At 44.6% G+C, this 21,608-nt stretch overlaps 3 protein-coding genes across 8 annotated transcripts in view; 1 reads left to right on the top strand and 2 right to left on the bottom strand.

Moving 5' to 3' along the window:
* LIMS2 (LIM zinc finger domain containing 2) overlaps window positions 1–9,067 on the bottom strand; it is a 31,670-nt gene extending 22,603 nt beyond the window's left edge. The window contains exon 1 of one of the 2 annotated variants that reach the window (XM_065675547.1): window positions 8,916–9,067. In XM_065675547.1, coding sequence (XP_065531619.1) covers window positions 8,916–8,926 — 11 coding nt within the window. In that variant the 5' untranslated portion in view covers window positions 8,927–9,067. Of the gene's footprint in view, window positions 1–2,810; window positions 2,881–8,915 lie in introns of those variants that run through there. The other variant, XM_065675546.1, reaches the window with a different exon arrangement.
* Window positions 9,068–10,642: 1,575 nt separating this feature from the next.
* On the top strand, window positions 10,643–20,247 carry LOC136012361 (vesicle transport protein SFT2C-like). 5 transcript variants are annotated; one of them, XM_065675559.1, is made up of 3 exons: window positions 10,643–11,613; window positions 14,549–14,786; window positions 19,462–20,247. In XM_065675559.1, exon 1 carries the CDS (start codon window positions 10,745–10,747, stop codon window positions 11,402–11,404), a length of 660 nt encoding a protein of 219 aa, XP_065531631.1. In that variant the 5' UTR covers window positions 10,643–10,744; the 3' UTR covers window positions 11,405–11,613; window positions 14,549–14,786; window positions 19,462–20,247. The 5 variants fall into 5 exon arrangements, with proteins under 5 accessions (XP_065531631.1, XP_065531630.1, XP_065531628.1 ...); XM_065675558.1 differs by having other exon boundaries at window positions 10,643–11,776; XM_065675556.1 differs by having other exon boundaries at window positions 10,643–13,515.
* Window positions 14,811–21,608, bottom strand: part of WDR33 (WD repeat domain 33) — a 67,957-nt gene continuing 61,159 nt past the window's right edge. Inside the window, exons 20-23 of the mRNA XM_065675554.1 lie at window positions 19,653–19,819; window positions 19,439–19,531; window positions 18,443–18,628; window positions 14,811–15,451 (exon numbers count right to left, since the gene is read on the bottom strand). Coding sequence (XP_065531626.1) covers window positions 15,228–15,451; window positions 18,443–18,628; window positions 19,439–19,531; window positions 19,653–19,819 — 670 coding nt within the window. The 3' untranslated portion in view covers window positions 14,811–15,227. The remainder of the gene's footprint in view (window positions 15,452–18,442; window positions 18,629–19,438; window positions 19,532–19,652; window positions 19,820–21,608) is intronic.

Below are 21,608 nucleotides of genomic sequence, written 5' to 3'. Positions count from 1 at the left end.
CTAGGATAAAGTCGAACACCTAGAAAGCTGCCACTAAGTGTATATATCATAGGTGCCAGTAGCTAAGATAAAAACCAGAACACTCCAGGAGAGGGGCTTCTTCCCATAGCATGGTTGAGGATTTGTGGCTTTAAGTCCTTAATGTTGACCATGAAAAAAAACCCCCAAAATTGCCAGACAATACCAGACCTTATGATTCATTTCAAAGACAATGACTAATACAAAATAAAAAGAAAGAGGAAGGCCACCAGTTCATGATCTTCTGCTGATAAATAGCCCTCAACTGCCTTATTGTTCTTTTCGCTGCAATTGACTTCTATCTGGACAACTTTTGCAAAGTGATTTAGCTTCTTTAAGGTTATTACTAAGCCTGTCATGAAATCCCATTTGTTAAATGTATGATTTTTCATGCACTTGATAAAACTATGCACACAGCTTAACAATTTCAGCATTTCTCCTTCTGCTTGCATTGACTTTTCAGTTCATTCCCTATTTAAGTATTTTTCCAGCTGGCTAAGAAATGTATAGTGTTTCTCTCAGCATAGCTTCCTTGACCATACAGCCCCCAATCTCTCTTAACAAAACAAACACTTTTTGTTCTTATTTTCTACACAGGGATAACCAAAGTTAAGAAAAACATACAAATGAAATGAAACTTATGGTCACAATGGGTGTGTGGGTGTGTGTGTGTGTGTGTGTGTGTGTCTTTATGGCTCCTCATCTCTCCTTGGTCTACCAGCAACAGCAATTTGATGTTAACAGAAGCCAGCTGCCACACATTTCAACTGAGAACAACACCCATACGGTTGGCCTGCAGAGGAAGCCACAATCAAAGAGACCTTTGAGACCAGCAGCAGCAATAGAAGTCTACAGGTATTCAAACAGAAAAAATCCCTGTGCCACAGGTACTTTGTAGTCCCTCTCAATGCAATATTTATTTTCAGTGAACCATGACCAGTTACTTAAAAAGACACACACTCACGCACTTAGCAGTGTTCACTCAGCCCTGGAAACATCAACAATGTAAAGAAAGGCACAGGTTTTAAACAGATTATACATTTTACACAGGAAAAAACACCCGTTTATTATTAAGCATGTACCACCTCACCTACAATGTGTATTTGATAAATAACTCCTTACACACATACAGTGTTTCTCTTCTTCACTTCCATTTATCTCAAAGGAGTTAAAATAAGATGCTTGTTTACCAGCACTGATAAGACAGACCATTCCCAAGTAAGTTCCTCAATTATCATCCAACTAGCAGCAACTCTACTTTTGGATTACCCTCATTTGCCTGAAGAAAGGACATAAATTATCAGGAAGGAGAAGCAAAACATATCAGTAGCTCAAAAACTGTGGATAATACAAATAATTCAGAAAACAACATTCCCAGACAGATTATCATCTTCAGCTGTGTACAACCAAAATATGTGGATTTATGTTTACTTTTCTTCCAGCTCCTGAAATGGAGCTGACATAGAAGGCAAACGAGAATGAACCTTGTTCTCCACCAAAAACCATACTAGTGTAGCACCAAGTACTATAAACATGCTGCTACAGGTTACAGTGAAATAGAGTTAAATAGCTGGAAGCAAACTACATTTTGACAATGTGAGGTGACTATGTCTGGGCATTTATCTCCTCATCCTCCCTATCTCCAGCTCACACTCTGCTGTTTGCGTTCCATTGCTGCTTCCTTAATGCGTACCTACTTTTCTCTCACAGGTCCCATCTATGCTTCTCACTCTTCCTGAACAGCATCCTCTCCGCTCAATGGCATCACCATTTCTTTCGTTACCTTCTTATCCCCATCCTCACTAAATTTTCACACATTCACACCCACGACTCTGTGTAGGAAAACCTGAAAATATACCAACTAAATAATAGCTTTAGGCTAAAAGGCAAATAGTGGGAAAAGCAGGGTTCCAGTCAGGGACCTACAGGTCAAACTGAGAAGCAAACCAGCTCAATTACAGGTAAGCACCAGGTCTATCTCCTGCTAAGAAAAGACTGAAATTCAAAACTTGTGACTGCTATAAAAACCCACTCTGCTCCCACGTGCTCACTGAGCTCCGCAGCAACACAGATTTCAGACCCCATATTGCTGCTGCAGCTCACATTTCTCCTGAAATGTAAGACACTGGTTTTAGTTCTTGTTCATTTCTCTCCTGCCCAAAATTAGCTTCAACTAAAATTGAAAAGTAAAGGAAAATTTTGATCCAAAGCACAGCAACAGCAATGATCAAATGAAGCAAAGGAATTGTCTGGGAAGATTTAAGAAGCTTTGGTTGATGTGTTCTAAATAATCTCAAGCAGCAGCTACACACAAAGCTTCAGTTTCTGCTGGACTGGAGCTTACAAAAACTAAAATGAAGCAGCTTACTATTAAGGGTATATGTGAAGAAATGCACTACTGCACCCTACAAATAAAGGGTCAGTAGAATTTAATCGACATTTAGAAAAATTACTACATTTCACCATTTCTTTATTCCCACAGTACCTAAATACTTCACCACTAACAACACTAGCACTAATGTTGGTTCTGAACAGTCTTGTACAGTGCTTCAAAATGGGAAAGGTTCTCCATTGTTGCTTTCCTGTTATTGTTAGAAACAGAAAGCTTTCTCATCAGGAAAGTCTTTTCCTTCGTAATCGACTTGGAAATGAAAATAAACAGACTTCATCCCCTCTGGCAGTGCGCAGACAATTCCCACTTTAAACAGAAAAGACACACCATCAAAACTGAACATCTATCAAATCCTGGAAAATGCTTCAACAATGCCATTCCTTTCACCTCAGAGACATACCCACGTATCCCAGCTGCTGTATCTGTCCTGTTGCTCAGGAGTGACCCTGTGCCACTTAGCCGATCCTGCCGGCGTTGATAAAGTTTGGAAGATGCCAGCCCCCGAAGTCTCAGGCCAGCCATGGCACCCAATGCCACTGTGAAGGGGAACGCAGAGAGACAACTGGAGCAAACACTGGCAACACTGATATTCAATGAGTCACTTTCCTTTTGGGAGTTGCCTTTACATTTTAGAAGAGCTAAAGCAGGATGCACAGACTGCAGTTCGAGCATTGTTTCTTTCAATTCATCTGCCACTGTCCTGCAGACTTCAAGATCAGACAACCTCTTTCCTGTATTCCACTAGTAATTACCTATTTAAGCCAGCACACCAGGAGTCTGTACCAGGAACTTATTCTGTGTTAGCCTTGTACAACGTATCTATATAAATTTAATGAGTGAGATTAAAACAAAAAGTCCCGAGCTTTCATATAATCAATCCACTTAATTCGAGAAGACATTTTAATCAAAGCAACACAGAAATACAGAAAATCAAAATGGATTATTATATCTCTTGAGAATGAACAGTCTAGTTTACTGCCTGGCATCTCTAAGGCGGGTCCCTGCAGGCTGCTGCATCACAAAATGTCTTAAGGATACTGCAAACAACAGAACTGTTCCTTCCATTTGGATAGAGCATATTCCAAGAAACAAAACCATAAGGATTTTTGCTTTCCGGACGCACTCCAGCCTGCAGAGGTGGCATGCAGCAGAGCGTCAAGAAGCAGGGAGAAGGAACATACTTGGCATTCCAGCCTCCAGAGCGCTTTGCTGCGAACTGAACAGGGACTTCGAGCAGGAGTTTGCCCTTTCTATCACCACTCCTCTCCACCCACCCCTCCAAAAGAGAAAGAGGCTCGCAGCACAAATGGCTCAGCCTGGTGTAGGGGGGCAGAAAGAGAAGAATTTTGAGAATACAGAAGTCAGTTTTTAAGAGAACAAAGGGAAAGGATTGGAGGATGGAAGCATCTGAGCCAGTGTCATTTGGTCAGCAACACCATGAAAAACATTTCAAGAGTCATTAGTAACAAATTACTTTTTAGTAAATTATATCAAAATGAGGATTTTTGTTGCATGAAAGTGAAATATTCCATGAGTACAGCCTGGAGAAAGTGAGAAGTGATGACTTCCTCAGTACTAAATGAGTACTAACCAGCAGAGATCTCTTCTTCTATTCTTTAAAGAAAAACAGAAGGGTTTACTAGGACCCAGCAGAACAGGCACAAATAAAGAACACTGTAGATTCAAACCCAGGAACTGGCAACCACCAGTTGCCAACCTACAATTCACCCCACATTTTGTTGGGAGTTTCGGACCCCTGACCTCTGACATCAATCTGCCACTATCATTCTTCCAGTTTGCATGTGTGCTTTATCCATTTCTACTTTATGATGTAAATGGAACAGAAGAAGAAAAATGTCCTTCATACTGGGTGTTTTTGCTGACTTCTTAAATTTTAGAGCAATAAAACACTCGTTCTAAATTTTAATATTAAATCACTTTTTACTTTGAGCACGAAGCAAAATATTAATGGCACCAAACCTGTCAGAGCTCAAGGAGATCTGGACAACACTCTTAAGGCATATAGTTTAGTTTTAGGTAGTCCTGCAAGGAGCAGGGAGTTGGACTTCTGCATGGGTCCCTTCCAACTTGAGACATTCTGTGATTAATCTCCCTTAACCTTAAGCAATCTGGCTAAACATCTCCTCTCTCAAACACCGAAGCTTTTACTCTTCTGACTCATACAACATGATTTTATTGGTTTTCAAATACCCACTCTTCCACGGCAAAGTGTGATTCCTTCTTCAAAAGGGAAGATGAGGGGATTGAAGGAAAAAAAAAACATGAAAACAATAACCATCCCATCTTCCCATCCCTCAACACAAACTCACTTGCTTACTCACTCCTCGCACATTAAGAGTCCAAGTACATGATTTTGTTTTTCTTTCTCTCTTGACAGGTTTTAAAAGACAGAGTCAATGCCAAAATCTTACAGCTGGTTACTTTCTGGGCCAAAGCAGAGAAGAAAGCAGCTAGACTTCTTTTAGGCATTGACAAGTAGTTCTTCTCAGAGAACCATCATTATGTCCCCCAGAACAGACTACTTAGGACCTTACAAGTTAAAATTATCTAGAGAACCTCAGAGAGCAGATGTGGATGGAAAGACTATAAGATTAAAATCACATTTTTCAACCCAGAAGAGTAGAAATGGCTGCTTATAACTCAGAGATGAGACATCTATTAGTTTAGTAACTTTCTAGTCAGTGCTAACAACCTTTCTTAGTATTATCGACCTCTATACTCCCTCCTCCTCCTCCTCCAAGCCATTTTCCCTGCAATTACTTCATAAAATGGAGCATTTGCACAGCAGCAGCTCTCTACTGAATTAAAAAGCACCTAGTCAAATGCTAGCCTAATCGAAAATAATATATCCTTATTTCTTACCTCAAGTGGATTAGGAACAATCAATAAGCGTATCTGTAAATGCAGCTGTTCTTCTTTTGTTGACTGCAGGAAGTGCATAGGCGTATCCAGATCCCAATTAGACCAAATATAGTGATAACAGAAATTTCTTACAAAAATAATTATGCCCTGAAACGTGCACCTTGGAAACATTTTTCCTTGGGCTTTGTATTAGATTAATTTCTAAAAGCAAAAAACCCAGCACAGGCTTTTGTTATCTTTTTGTTTTCTAATCAACACCACAACAGTAAAGTCTTACAAGAATTTACCTTCAATTTTGGTTTATTTTCTACAATGTTTGGTTCACCAGTCATTAACTGATCCTCTTTCTTAGGAAAAGGTCCATCAAGAACAAAGAAAACAGGGCAAAACACAGTAGCAAAAAAAAAAAACCAAAAGAAACCAAACACCACCCCCCCCCAAAAAACAACAAAACCCCCTACAGCAACCTACCCCCCCAACAATCCTTGAAAAGGCAAAATCATAATAGAGAGATGGACCAAACGTATCAAATACAAATTATAGAAGCATCTTCACTTATTCTTTGGTAATGAAATACCACAGTGTACTTCTAAAGGCATCAAACCCCACATAAATTGTACTTCTCAACACTGCAAAATATAGAAAAGCTGCTTAGAAACATACTGGCTTTCTATCTAACACAGTACCTCTTAACACAGAATTTATTTCCAAACGTAATTAAACAACATGTAGCCCAAACTAAAATACATATCTCTCCTTAATATCCTTCTGTCATCTTTGGATGTTAGTTCAAACAGATATACTCAAATAAAGTGTGACTTTTATTTGTTTTTAAGTTAACAGCATCCCTTTAAACCACAGACAGCTCTTGAAATTAGGGGCTATGACAGCCACTGTAGTCAAGACACAGAGAAATAAAACAGCTCGGCCAAGACACGGCAGTAAGCATTACTATTTGTGAGTTCCAGTGATCTGCTTACTTGTTTTCCTCTCATTGTCACAATGTAACTTGTGATGCACATAATATTCCACTTTCCATTTGCTAAACAGTCACCCATTTTAACAATTTCCTGTTAGGAATACATACAGGTGCACATCTTTCTTTGTATTTTTGTGGAATTATAGTCTTCCTTAATGATAAAAATCAGTAAATTGAATGACTGCAGCTACTGAAATTCAGGAGACACTCTATGCAGCTAAATGGGACAGAACACTTGAAAATGGAGTTATCTTTCATCAGTCTTAATGATTAGTAACACAGCAGTAACTAGAAGAGAGTCCTTTTATGTTTCTGTTTGACAAGAAAGGTGAAGTGAAAAAGAATAATGTGCCAGCACTTCACCTTCTCCAGTCTTCCTTGCTTTAACACACCGTAACACAAAAATCATTCCCCTCCCTGTGTCAACAGTTTCAAGACCAGAGGCACACTGATGTCATGTTCCTGGATCTGGAAGGTTCCCAGTAATGGATATTATAGGGATGCTTCAGCTGTGAAACAGTTCATCTCCTTCCAGTACCCCCAAAACCCTGAATCTCAACTGCTGGAGAACATTTGGTTACATAATGTGACAGATTTTAAGAACTACCAGGTAACTAATATCGATCAATATGTGGATACGGTTCATTCGAGTGACATGTAGGTGGATCTAAGGAAGTACACTCTCAATGCCAAATTCGTTCTAATGACTTTGGAGTCTGTCACAGCCTGAAAACAACACTAAACCCAGTGTTTGTCTAATGCCATCAGTCATGCAAGGTGCTGAGCAGTGCAATGTCTCACAGACACTGCAAAGTAAAGCATTTGTTTTGCTGGGCAACTGCTACCCTAAGTGGATTATACAATTACCGAGGAAAAGGTCTCTTGAACTACAGCTATGATACATGTCTCTAATAGAACAGTTAATCTTTCTGTCCTGTGAGTGACAGCAGGCAGAAATTCAGACATTTTCATGGCTGACACACTTTCTAGGACAAACATTTCTGAAAACATTAAATAACATCTGCATTCCCCCTCCAAAAGTTAAAGCCAAGGCCTGCTTATTTTAACAACCCTCTAAAGTATATCTGAGGAAAAGGATACAGAAATTCTGCATTACTTTTGAAGACCTGTACACTGCAGTGTCTAAGTTACCTCCATCAGAACTCATGCTTCACACCAAAGCTTTTCACTCAATACAGTGTTATACCTTAACAGGCAGGTTTCTGAGGAAACACCGATAGAAGACAAGGATTACTGGCCACAGGCATTTCTCACTGCCCTCTGCAGCTGAGTAACTTCACCTGAGACAAACATGTAATTCTGAGCAGTACTATATCACAGTTCTATAAAAATAGAACCACCTGGGCTCATACAACCACAGTTCTTCCCAGGTCCTCCCCATTTTGTTCCCTTTTAGGAGCTGTCCATGACCTATGAATATTTAAGACTCTTGAGTCTTCCTCGGTTTGTAAGGAAATTACTGTAAAGTTGTAAATACGCACCTATTCCACATGTCAAAGAACAAAAAAGGGACCATTAAGACAGAAAAGACAAAGTAATCTAAAGACAGGAGGCACAACCCAAGTGTTTTAACCACCAGTCAGCATCAATCCGTCATCATGGAGAGCAAAAATAACACTCACCCAAATCACAGATAAGGATATAACAGTTATTCAGCATGTACTCATACCTAACAACCCACCAAACATGATCTACATCGAATAATCATAACAAGCTGCATAATACAAACATCAACACTTTATATAAAAGAAAGATGAGCACTATACACAAACTACTCCAGATCCATTTCAGTATTCCCGGTCATGAAGAGCAATGCTTCAGGATTACAATAATGACAGTAGGGTTCTGGAGGATGGCTATCCTAGCAAAGGCACTCTGCTAATACTAGTATTACTTCACTTCTTGATGCTTTTCATCTTCAAGATATTTTTCAAAAGCAAGCTTATTTTCACAAACTGCTTTAGAACGTCTGGCTCTTATTTTACAGATGGGAGAACAAAGTGATCAAAGACACTAAAGCATTTGTGCAAACCCTTGGAAGATACCAGTAAATCTCCTCCCCACCGCTTTTCTCATTAACAGCTATCTATTAGGTATCTTTACAGAGTTCCCTCCAGCGTCAGCGTGGGAGGAGAATGGAGCTCCACATTTAAAAGGCTCTAGAGAAGTGTAACAATAAGGCCACAGCCACAAGACGAGCAAACAACGTGCGGGCAGACGGGCAGCGTGAAGACCAGTCGGAAGGGCCCCGAAGTGCGGGGCACAGCGAGAACAGGCTGCAGGGAGCCCGGCTGCTGGGCGGACACCGCTCAGATTCACAGCTGCTCCTTCCCAACTCTGTTTGTGGTCTTCCCACCGCCACACGCAGGGGTCAGGCACATCGCAGCAGCCCTTGCTCTGCTCTTCCAAGAGGCTGTGTCTGACTCTACCATCCCACGGAGCGGTGCGGGAGCTGGCCCGCGCCGCCTGAACCTCGCAGGAGGAAAACGTCCTCTTCCCCCTACCGCTTCCTCCCGGGCATACAGGAGCTCTCCCTGATCCTCCACAAGGCCAGCGAAGGCAGGGACAGCCCAGCGCAGGGCCCACCGACCCCCGCCCGCCGGCCGGGCTCCCCGCCCTTACCTGCCCGTCATGGCGGCGCGCTCCCGGCCGGCGCCGGGCCGCGGCGGAGGGGCTGCGGGGCGGCACACGCGGCTCGGCGCGGCGGCACCAGTCCCAGCTAGCCCCGGCGGGCAGCGCAAACCCCGCCCCGGCCCGGCGGTAGCGGCGGCCCGGGCCCCTGGGTGTGGGCGGGAGCCGCGGCCGCCGGTGACTCAGGGCAGCCCTCCCGGCCCCGCGCATACTTTTCCTATAAAGGGAAAGTTCGGGAGCGGCGGGGAGCCGGCAACCCCGGGGCTCGGCGCTGCCCCACCGCTGCTTCGTGCCGCCCGACAGTAACTGCCTCGGGTGCTACTGTGAGCCCGGAGGGAGAAGGCAGACGCGTTATCACAGAGCCACTACCTGCTGTGCAGTTATATCTGACATATACCTCACTGACATGACTTCATTTTCCTATGAACGAAGAACTATGCCTCCTGCCAGACACTACAGGCTCCTGGCACATGCTCAAGGCAAGGGGAGAACATCCTTGCAGCGTGTTTTACCCTCAGGGCAGCAGAAGACACGGCCTCGAAGGCTATATTCCAGAAAGCAGTTAGATGGCATCCTTTGCTGGCAAAGAGAGGTCCTGCTCCCAAAGATGCCTCCAGGTGCAATGTTTCTGATAACACCTGGCACAGGCTGCACAGAGAAGCTGTGGCTGCCCCATCCCTGGCAGTATTCAAGGCCAGGCTGGATGGACTTGGAGGAGCCTGCTCTAGTGTGAGGTGTCCCTGCCCATGGCAGGGGTTGGAACTGGATGAGCTTTAAGGTCTCTTCCAACCCAAACCATCCTGTGACCCAATCCCTTCTTGCCAACCATTAAACTTTGTCCTGAGCACTTAGCATTATGCCCTCTGACTTGTATCCATGTACCAATGGTAAAGTGAGCCACCAAATGGGGCAGGCAGCTCCTGGCCAACAGCGATTTCAGACTTCATCTGTGTCTTGTGAGGCACCTGAATACACCGTGACTCACCAGTGCTATGGACAGTGCTGCACACCGATGATGGAAACTGTGCTGTTTCCTGTGTCCACATCCCATTTTTTCAGCCCTGCAGTGAACATTTAGAGTCATAAAGGTTAAATTAGCATTTGATGTTTTTATTACTTTGTAAAGCAGGGTGAAGAACTGAATTAGACGTTCTCATTTTGGTGGAAGGGTTGGTCGAGGACAGAAGAGTAGCTAACGTTACTCATCAACAGCCGATGAGGTGGCAGGTTTGGCCGAGCACACGGGCTACGAGACAAGCTCTTGGCCATTCTCGACATCTCCAGCCCCGCTGTGGTGGTTCCTTCATGCAACGTCTCTGCTCTTGCAGCTCTCCCTCAGAGAGGCAGAGACCTTGGGACAGAGGCGAGGAGACTCCAGGTGCCAACCTCGGGCAGTGCTTGGCCACCACGGCTGCTACGTCCCGCAGAGCTCCCTGTGAGCTCCATCAGCCTCGGATACCCCCTTCCTCTCACCCGTCTACGTTTTGAACGTGACGCCATCTTCTTCGCTGCTGAGGCAGCCACGAGGCGCTGCAGCTCACAGCTGCCAAGCCCTTCCAGCGGCTCCATGCGGAGCGGCTGAGGGCTCTCCCCGCAGCGCAGCCCGGCCCGGCCCGGCAGGCCCCGCCGCTCCTCCTGCCGGACACCTCCGCCCCAAGGCCCAAGGCCCGCGCGGCGGGACCCGCCGGCAGCGCCCCCGCCGCCTCAGCCCTCCGAGCACGCGCGCCGCCCCGGTAACCCGGATGCGGCTGCTCGGCAAGATGGCGGCGGGGCGGGCGGGCCGCTCGCTCTAGCGCCGTGGAGCGGCGCCGGGCCCCGCCATGGCGGACCTGGGCCGGCAGCTGCAGGAGTACCTGGCGCAGTCGAAGGCCGCCGCCAGCGCGGGCCCCGCGCCGCCGCCCGCCGGCTGCTCGCAGGAGGAGGCAGCGGGGAGCGGCGGCCTGGGCGCCTGGCTGGGCCCGCGGAACCCATGGCCGCCGGGCGGCGGTGCCTCCCCCGCGGCGGCCGGGCCGGGCTCGGGCTGGCCGTGGGGCGCCGAGGCGGACCCGTGCCTGCCGGGGCTGTCGCGCTGGCAGCGGCTGGCGGGGAGCGGGCTGTGCCTGCTGCTGGCCGCGCTGTGCTTCGGGCTGGCCGCGCTGTACGTGCCGCTGCTGCTGCTCCGCGCCCGCAAGTTCGCGCTGCTCTGGTCGCTCGGCTCGCTCTGCGCCCTGGGCGCCGCCGCCCTGCTGCGCGGGCCCGCCCGCCTGCTGCGGGAGCCCAGCCGCGGCTCCCTGCTCTACCTCGGCGCCCTCGGCGGCACCCTCTACGCGGCGCTGGGGCTGCGCAGCACCCTCCTGACGGCGATGGGCGCCGCGGCCCAGCTGGGCGCCGCCGCCGCCGCGCTCCTGGCCGCGCTGCCCGGGGGCGCCGCCGGCCTCCGCCGCCTCGGCGGCCTCCTGTGCGCTGCGGTGCGGCGCGGGGGCAAAGCGCTGCCGGTGTGAGCCCCGCGGCGCAGCCCGGCGGGACTCGGGCGGAGGCACGGAGGCTCGCGCTCGGCGGGGCGGGGATGAGGATGGCGCCGTCTGCACGCCGCTCCCTTCAGCTCCTCGGCCTTGCTGCTGGGCTTCCCTCGCCAGTTCCTCGACCAGAAGAACAGCGGCTGGCACCCGCGGGCGGCACCGGGGACTCTGAGGGCGTCGTCTGTGCTCAGGTGTGACGGGCTTGGTGCCAGCTGGGCGCGGGATTCTGCCTTACTGCAAAGGCAGCTCCATAGCCGTGGTCTGGAGGCTCTCTAGCTCGGGTAGGAGCTGTCAGCATCCCACTTCCCTGCCTCCAGTCTAGGACCGTGTGGCGGCTGCAGCCTGCTTCAAAACGTGAGTGAGATTACGGAGCCAGTGAAACGTAAGGATTGACCTGCCCGTGATACGGAAAGCAAGTGTCTTACAGCTGAGGCCGCAGGGCCGGCTGACGTTGGAATGTGGGGACAGCTTAGTGAAATCTGGTCAAGTGTCGGGGTCAACGTTCAGAATGGTTAACTGCTATTAACTCATTATTGTGCTGACCCCTACACTCTGAACACACTTCAGCTGCCGAGTGGTGCGTTCATCAGCCACATCAGACCAGTGGGGAATATGAATACAGTTTCCACTACACTGCGTTCCTCTCTAAAACCCCATTCTTTAAAATACCATACAGTCAGTGGAACAACCTTTCCTGTGCTGTGGGTCACAAAGACTGCCATAACTGTAGGGGTGGTCTTGGTGCAGGACAGTGACGGGATGGCAGGTACTAATCTTACCAGCTGCCTTACAGCTGCTGTAACACTTGGGCTGTACAAGGCTAGCTTCAGCTCTTAGAACTTAATTTATAGATATGTGTATTTTGATAGGTCAGCTTAGGCAGGAATTGCTTACTTGTCACAGCATGACCTTCAGAAGTAAGCCTTGCTGGTAATTAGAACTTGTGTCAGGCAGCACAGCTCAGTTTCAATGCAGAAGCTAAGCAGCCTTAAGAAGGTGCTGAATTCAGGCTGACAGTCCCTGCTGGGAGCTTGGTGCTTCAGTCTGGGCTGTGTACTGCACTACTGCATGTAAAGGGGAATACCAGGCCTGACCTGCTCAGAGCCTGAGTATCTCACTGAGTATATGTGCCTCATATACAAAATAAAGCTAAACACTGCAGTATTTACCTGATATCACTACTTAGAGTTTAGTGTATTCACCTGATACTCCGAATTAAACTGAAATTGTTGAATGGGGGTACCTAAATGTACAGAGATCACTTTAATAAAACCACTCGTTTACCAAATTTCAACACAGGCATTCCACTAATAGTCTTTTTCCATAAAAATGTAGATCCGAGCTGTCTGAATAGCATTAAGTTGGTTCTCTCATTTTTACAACTTCAAAGCTGTAGAATCGACAATTAATTTATTCCTAACAGCAGTAACAACAAATCCTAGAGAAGGCGGAGCTGTAAACTAGCAGGTACAGGATCAGGTTTCCACGTTCTGGTAAAAGAACTTGACCCAAAGAGTACAGCAGTATATTCCCATTAAGTAATCTTACCTGTTTCCCAGCAACACTGGTCACAGTACCATGGACTGGGACACTTGTGTCTCCCCCGCCATGCTGTCACCCTCTAAGATTTTACACAAAAGCCAGCTCATTTTCCATATTCTTAAACATCTTGTGCCTATTCCATGATTGTGGAATATTTCAGAACTTAAATAAAAAAGCTGTCCCTTGATAAGGAATTTTACTTGACACCAAGTACCATAGTGGTTTAAGGAGTTCAGGAAACATCAGAGGAAACCCAAGCATACTCCCTTTTTTCTAAACAGAAACAGCTGGGTTTGCTGTTGGATGCACTTTTGTTTTGGTAGAGGACTGTGGTTTAACTGAGGACTAAAGTTCGTCGTCTAAATCATACTCTTAACTATTACATAAAAATAACTTTCAGCCCCTTAAAAATATATATGGCTTGTTAAAAAAAGAGAGAGCAAGCTTTCCCCTTTGCCATGAAAATACTGATATTTATCACCAAGACTTCAGAATAGATCCTAACTTACTGATGGATACCTGAAGTGACCGAAGCCTTTCTTCAAGTACAGGTAAAAAGCAATTTCTTTGTTAGTCCTCAAAGGAGAAACTGTGTTCTATCAGCTGTTCCCCAGTTAATTCCTTTAAAATCCTTCTGTCTCTAGAGCCCTGTGACAAGGATATTATAGGCTAATGATCAGTTAAATACTGTAACTTTCAAATGCCATTTTATACACTACAAAACTAAGAAAGAAAACGCTATCTATGACTGACTGAACCAAGAGAAGAGCAGTTAACCTGTATTTTGATCTGTTCCTAGAAGATGGGCCATCAGGACTTAAGCAAGTCTTTGGTACATCTGACTGAGACATCAGATAAAATAGCTGCCATGTTTCACAGTGTTGTTGCAGCAGCCTTGACAGCTATAGAAGTGCAACACCATATTGTTCTGAATATTAAAACATAAAAGTCAGGGCAGGGGGGATGGATGCCTGGTAGTATTGTTCATTATACATTATATCCCATACTTTTAATGTGGGACCTTCCCGGCTTTAGAATATGTACTTCTGTGGTGAAACTTTCATTGAGGCTTTAGGTATTAAAGGAGCCTTTTGATTACTTGGTGACTGGGGATGATTAATATGAATGATATATGGGGAAACAAATTCATGGGTGGTAAACAGCTTTATTGTGAAATGTGGGAAATGGGAATAACTCTTCCTCATCATTTCCTTCTGCTCATAAAACTGGGAAACTATATCCTAAAGAAAACTATACTTAAAAAGCGATTAGAAAGTGATCAGCTGTTGAGGTTCGCACTTGAGCATTTGAAGGTACCAGACCCTACTGAAAGCAGCTATCTTTAAGCAGTGCCTCCTACAGCCATTGTAAAGCATGTGCATCCATATTAATGAATCTGCTAAACTTTCTTCCTCAGTTTTTATAACCAGATGCTGTTTTGAACAAAGATGTTTGGCTTGCCCAGCTGAAGCACAGAATGACAATATCTGTCATGATGTCTGTCTTGCTGGTAGTCCAGGTTGTAACTCACACTGTGTCTGTGACAGCTTTTTCTAAGCAGTATTCCATGTTTTTCTCTTTCAGGATGGCAGACCAAGCAGTGTTGGTTTCCCATGTTTCGGAATGTTAACGTCAGCACCACTTGTAATCAGTAGACAGCTGTGGCTAAAGGTGAAAATGAAAGCTCTCTGTGCATCACAAACCAAACCCCTAGGAATCATCCAGCTATGAGTATTTCAGACAGTTGAGGTTTCAGGAGGCAGTTTTGTTGCTCCGTCTGATACCCAAGTCTGCCTAAAGACAGCCCTCCTTATAGTAATAGGTGAGTAAAGAATCACACACTGGGTTGATTTCATGTTAATTTTTGCACAAATTACGTTCTGTATTCATACAAAACCAACGTAAATCTTCTGACAAACTGTACACATAGAAACAGGTTTCTGTCTGGAGTTGAACTGAAATCTGTGGAGGTGCTCCATGCCTCGTATCACTTAAAAAAAATTCCAGCTCTTCACAAAACCAAGCAGGTAAAAGAAGGTGAGGAACAAGGGTGGAGAGGACAAAACAAAGCCAGCTACAGCGCTGCAGCTAGCAGAAGTTGACTGATGTAGGAAAAGACCCCTGTCTTGTTAGGAGCTAATGCACATTCAGTTATCCCAGTTAAAGAATCCAGGTTTGTTGCAGGTTACGTTATGAGTCCAGAGTAGCAATCCATTTAGATATTGTCCAGGGAGGACTGGGTGTAACCCAGTCAAAGCCTCTTCTATCGGCCCCTTCCACCACCCCTGGATGATCCTCTTCGTGATTGAGCAGAGTTCACGTTACTTCCTCTTCCCCAGTTACTTCCACTCCTTCCTCCTCGAGAAGGGTTATTGCCTCCTGCAGGGCTTCCACCAAAAGCTTCATCTCTGTGGAATTCATTGTGATGGTCTCCATCTAAAGAACTGGATCTCCCAGATTTTGATGCTCTCTGTGAACTTCCTCGTCCTAAAAAAGCAGCACAGTCAGTTACTGGTGTTCAAGTCTAAGCAGTGCCTTGTCTCAGCCATACCATATATTTAGCAAGTTCTTTTGTGGAAGGAACTATGGGATACTCATTTGCAGACCAAACATAGTTGAGACCTCTAATTTTATGCCTTCTCCCCACTCTGCAAAAATTTTTTTACGTAGATTTTACATAGATTTAGATTTTTTTACATAGATTTAGTGTCTTCATTACAGCCCAGAAGACGGATGGCAATCAGAAAATTCCTTGGGAATTAAGGGAGTTTATAGCTGATACAGTCAGCAAACACTTAAATAAATTAGAACAGTGATAGTCACGGTGTTCTGAGAACTGCCAGGTGTACCCAGCTCTTGTGCTTTAACACCGTCTGTGGTTCTCTATATATTTTTGTTGAAAAACACTTTTTTTCCTAAACAAAGACATTGCACTGATGGATGGGTTGAGGCTGCTGGTGAAGACAATGAGTAACATTACTGGTTTTGTTCCATTTTTTGTTAGAAGTAATGGAAAAATGCTCTATTTTAATCACTAACCACGAACATAAACTACATCAGCTCTTACTGCCAGAAATGGGATTTTCTGCTTCTCACAGGTCTTAGTACTGAGATTTAAATTAATATTAAAACCCCCGAAGTCATTAGCTCAAAATAACAAGCAGTATTTTGGGGAAAAAAAAACCCAAAGTAGTAATGGTAACAGTGCTTTGTGGACACAACAAAGTGCTACAGCTAAATTAGGACATTTTTCCTCACTTTAGCAAGAAGGATTTTGTTGTTGACTGCTTGGTTCTGTGTAAAATAAAGATCAAATTGTTCCACAGAGCTTATAATTCATGAAGGTTTAATCTTCACATGACTTTACCAATCAACTGAAAGTGACACAGCCCATACACAAAATAGTGTTGTCAGTGTTTTGGTATCAGGCTTTCTTGTCATTGTTCTAAACTGTCTTTGGTACATTAGTGAGTTGTCGAGGCACAAGAATCATAGAGTCATAGAATCAGAATAGTTAGGGTTGGAAAGGACCTTAAGATCATCAAGTGCCAACCCCCCTGCCATGGGCAGGGACACCTCACACTAAACCATGTCACCCAAAGAAGCATGGTAGTTAACAACTGTTTTGACTTCAATAAAGCATCTGATGGAGTTACCACAAATTACTACTGACGCTGGAGAAGGAATCCTCACAGATTCGATAAGAAGCTGGCTAAATGAGAAACACAGCCTTTTGAAAGGAAAAATACTGATACAGAGGGAGTTCACCAGCAAGGTTTCGTGAAAAACCTCTGTGAATGAATGGCCTAACCTGCTGTCAGTACAGTGCTGGAAATACAATCCATGCAGAGGAGGAATGGCCTACACTTAACACTCAACAAGCTTCAGGGCAACAGTAAGAGAAGTGGAATGAAATTTGGTGACATCAAAGACAAAGCTGTGCAGTAGAGGTCTAACAACAGAAAATGACAGGCTCTCAGCATCTGGAAGCAACTGAGAAGAATCTCTGTCACTGACCACTAACAGTGGGTAGTCAATATGAGGACAGTAAAAAGCCCCAAGACAACATTAACAAAAGACATCATCAATCCTGAGACTTACAAGAACAAGGATCAAGAACTGGTGCAAGACTAACCGGATGATTGTGAAAATGGCACACACAACAATAGGGTCTGAACTGGCTGCTAACTCGGGAAGAATGTTATTTTGTTGGTTACAGTAGCTAGTTGCATGAGGGTGCCATGTGACTGTTCAGTAGTTAGTTAAAAAGGGAAATAAATAAGACATCAGAAGCTATTAGGAAGCAAAGGAGAACAAGACCAAGTGAACTACAGAAATCCATGGTAAACCATATCTTAAATAGTGTGTGCAATTGCTAGTTACCCTGTTTAATTTACAAAAGGATAAATTAAAAATGAAAATAATATATACAGAGTAATAAGGGTAGGAAATGGTACAGATCAGAGCTCTGACTTGGAGAAGAGCTAGTTTAGGTTGGAAATCGTAGACTGTGATGCAATCAGAGGTGGCATTCAGAAATACAAGGCATCATCTTCCAACTGTTCCAGTTAAAACACAAGATCACTGAACGAAATTAGTGAGCAAAAGGCTTGAAACAAGAGGAAAACATTTTCCTTCCTCTTTTTTTAAGCATAGTCTACTGCAATTAAGTTTTAGAGCTCTCCACAGATCTTGCAGATGCCAAAAGTTTATATGATTCTTAAAGCAGTTAGAGAAGCACACAAAAGGTAAGTCAAAAGCCATTAGATAAAAAAATATTGTAGCCAGTCACTGAACTACAGATCTTCAAGGTTGACAGAGCATTTCAGGACATACCATTACAGACTTAGACTGTTAAGAACAGAGTAACACTTCCCTCTGTACCTGCTACTGACTAGTGTTAAAAGACAAGCTGCTGAGCTTTATGGATTTCTGGTCTGGTCATGGATGGCCATGCTTACACTCTTACAAGCAGACAACTCACAGGTTGATACGGGTTGGAAGGGACCTTAAAGATCATCTAATTGCAACATCCCTGACCTTCCACTAGACCAGGTTGCTCAACAGCAAAGAGTTAAAACACTTGGGTCCAACAGAGTGAAAGTTGAGACAGGAAGGATATTTCAGATACAGGGTGCTAGCACAAGCTTGAATAACAAGTACCTATACTGAAAATTAGAGGGGAAAAAAGCTTGTAACAGTTTCCTAGCTGGAGTAACAGGGAGCCAAAACGTAACTGGTTTTGATCAGGGCAATAAAGTAGAGGATTACATGAAGCTAGAGTAAAGATTTGGATGTGATGTTCCAGAAAACCCCTCCGTTCTTGTGTTCCTATGAGACTGGTGTTCAGCCTCACAGCTGGCAAGATATTTACCAGTTCAGCCTTATTTCCTCTGAACAGATAAGGAATTCTGGATAAGTCTACTGTTGAAAAATGTGCTGGTGTTAGATAGGTTTTCAATACATGGGGCTTTTTACCTTTGCCCCTTTCTTCTGGAGGTCCACCTGGAGCATCCATTTCTCTGTGGTCAGAGGTCCCTGGTCCATCGTGCCAGGGACGTTTACGTGGTGGCAGTGAGGCCATGTCCATGCCCTGGAGTGAAGAAGCACGTTCCCTATTAGCTGGAGAATGTCTGTCATGAGGAGGGTGATCAGGACGAGGACCTGAGCATGAAGAGAAAAAACAGGATAATAAATAATGTTGATGTGATTGTTCACTTTTTTGGAGGAAGTCACATCAATTTACACCCTTTCCGTTGTACTTGGCACACAATTTTAAGTTAAAATTACATAAAGCTTCCCCCCCCTCCCCATCCCAACAGGAAAACAAGCAAACATTAGATGAGTAAGTTTTAAGAAAGCTAAAGGTAAAACTGGTCTCTAAAGGATGATGGGAATGAAAGTGACAGATCTAAAGTGTGCTTTTCAGTGTATTTTCATGTATTTTAGAGATGTTCATATCTTCATCTATTCGTGTTCATTTTTTACCATGACATTTGAAAACTCAGGCTTTCTCCCATTAGTAACACATGCAAATCTCCGTAAGCTGTCAGACATTGCAGCTGAAAACATGATTTTTGCAACAACAGCAAAAATGCCACCCAAGAGAAAGATTACTGTTGGCTTTAATGTACACCTCAAAAAGTCCCCAGGTATGTGCTTCAGTCATCCGCAGGTGACAACAACAGGCAATCCTGGGCTGTACAATAAATCAACTTAAAATTGAGGCTTTGAGGCCATAATAATTTTGTTTGCTGAGACAGCTGCATTTGGAGCCAGTTAAATTATGTATAGTAATTTTCTTCTTGAATTTAGAAGTCCAAAGAACTATGTTTTGGTTTTCTTATAGTAAAATACTGATCATGAGCACGTGAGGTACAGGAAGAAGAAGTGATTTTTACACCTAAATTTTTTGGTCATTGGTTGGTTCTATTACAGAAGTCTGCAGTTACCTAACTCTTAACCAGTTTTTACCTGGTTCTCTGTTTCCATCCCAGGAATCTGGTTTCCGCCCTCCTTCAAAGCGTGGAAATTCATCTGGAGTAGGAAGTAAACCCTTCCGGCCTCCTGCACAGTAAGAGATGCAGTGGACAGGAGACATTGGATTCATGACAATACCGTAATTTGCCCAAGAAGTGTCTTTGCTTCCTTATCTTTGCATTTCAGTATGGAAGAATGTTCCACTCACCTCTCAGAGCACCACGACCTCGGCCCCGAACACCATGGTCCCTTCCTCTTGAGCTTTCATCTGGAGAGTCAAAAGCATCATCTGGCCCAAAATCTTCAGGTCCAGGAAAGCCATCTCTCCCCCTGGGTCCTCGGCCCTCATGTCTCGAGGGTCCTCCTCTTCTGAAGCTACAAGAAAGAACATGGTACAAATGTGGGTTTTAGACAGAATTTAGATTGAGAAACTTCAGTCAGCTTCAGTTCAATCATCAACTCATTTCTGAACTGTTTTACTTAATACTATAGCACATACAGTTACTAGAATAGGATCTGTAGGTGGAAAAGTGCTCATTTTCTGCCTTCGAGGACTTTGTCTATTCATTTTTGTAGTTTCCCCTAATTTCTTTCTGCTGACTGTGTTGGTTTTTCAAACAAGAAAAATACTTTCAAATATACTGTGTTCAGTTAATAAAGGGGACGGTGGGGGGGAAATCAGTGAGTGATGACAAATAGAAGGTAAAGTATAAGTGAATTTCCCTTAATGTGGTGGTCTTCTTTCCCCTTCCTTTTTTTTTTCCCTTCCATTGTAGCAATAAAAACAAACTGGAAGAATTCAAGCAATGAGAGTCATGGCTCTAACAGAACACATCAGCATCTCATTCCATTGATTTTTGCTATGCTGAAACATTCTCTTTTCTGTTCCATTCTTCTCGGTTTACAGTGTTAGCAGATGAATCTAGACTGCCTTTGGCTCTGTAGGGATGAGGGTGACTGTTGAACAGTGTGCACAGTGGCATTCTGCAACCTGAAGAGCAGTTTATTCAGCTGCAACAATGAAGGATTTTGCTTTGCAAAAGGCAGTTTTGACACTGAAGTTGATAATTTCTACTATGTCCCATGGCAGTAATTTGCTATGACTGGGTTGTGCATCTCATGTGAAACGAGTATAGCTCCTCCAGTATCACACTGGGGTTTTAACTGAGACGTTCAGAGAGAAGAATGGTTCTTAATGAACTGTCAGTGCCGCTTCAGGTGAGCCTGTAGGTGGCTGCATGAACACCGGTAGTTTTGGTTCTCACCTTGCCAGTTTAAACACTTGCAGCACAGATGTGTTCTGTGTGTTACTGCACCTCCAGAAGTGCATCCTAACTAGCACCGGTTGTTAGGATTGCTTTAGTTTACAGCCCCGATTCTGTGCAAGCACAGGCGAGAGCTTTATGTGGTGCAGGCTCACTGGTTCAGGAGTGCTCACGGTCAGTGTGACCCCACGCTGCTCCTGCCCACCCCTCAGCAGCAGCACACATCATGCAGGGCACTGTCTGGCCATTCCCACTGATGCCCCCCACCTCCCCTCTCTTTCCAGTTCCACGCTGGCCGAATTGTAACCACCATAATACACAGATGGTGTTTGCTTTGTGCAGCGTCCCCTTCCCCAGCTCATTAACGACACAGTGCATCCTATTACAAGCAAAACTTTAGATACTTTTATTTAGAATTTGAACAACATTAACCTTTTAATTACAAAGTTAAATATTTTAACAGTAGTCAGAACACAATACAAGATTGTTAAACTTTTACATTTCTGTTTCATGAAAAACAATAGGTCTGTCTCCACCTCCCAGAAAACAACCACAATACAGAGAGGAGGCTGCTGTGCCTGTAGAGGTACAACAGTGGGTGGAGGGAGTGCTGTGTGTGGACAATGAACCATTTTACATTAAGCTGGATGATTTGGGAGAACAAACTGAGCAGTTTCAGGTACAAATGGTTCAGACGATAACATTGCAATATTGTTTAGCCTTGAAACAGCACAGTGCCCTAGATGTTCTTTAGAGGGCCTCCCATTTTAATACTGACATGGTGCGATTCTGCTTAGCGTGTAAATTACCAAGATTTGCAACGCAAAGTCTTATGGCTAGCAGGAATAGGGCCTTTCCTTTTTGTTTCCAGGCAATGTTATGGACACAGTTTAGTTGTG

This window comes from Lathamus discolor, chromosome 3, assembly GCF_037157495.1.
Source record: "Lathamus discolor isolate bLatDis1 chromosome 3, bLatDis1.hap1, whole genome shotgun sequence".
Lineage (NCBI taxonomy): Eukaryota > Metazoa > Chordata > Aves > Psittaciformes > Psittacidae > Lathamus > Lathamus discolor.
Note: the sequence above shows the minus strand (reverse complement) of the source record. Positions and strands in the feature narration are given on the sequence as shown.

Bases quoted from the DNA above. Each gene is read 5' to 3' on its own strand.
- LOC136012361 (XM_065675559.1), top strand. From the start codon at position 10,745: ATGGCGGACCTGGGCCGGCAGCTGCAGGAGTACCTGGCGCAGTCGAAG.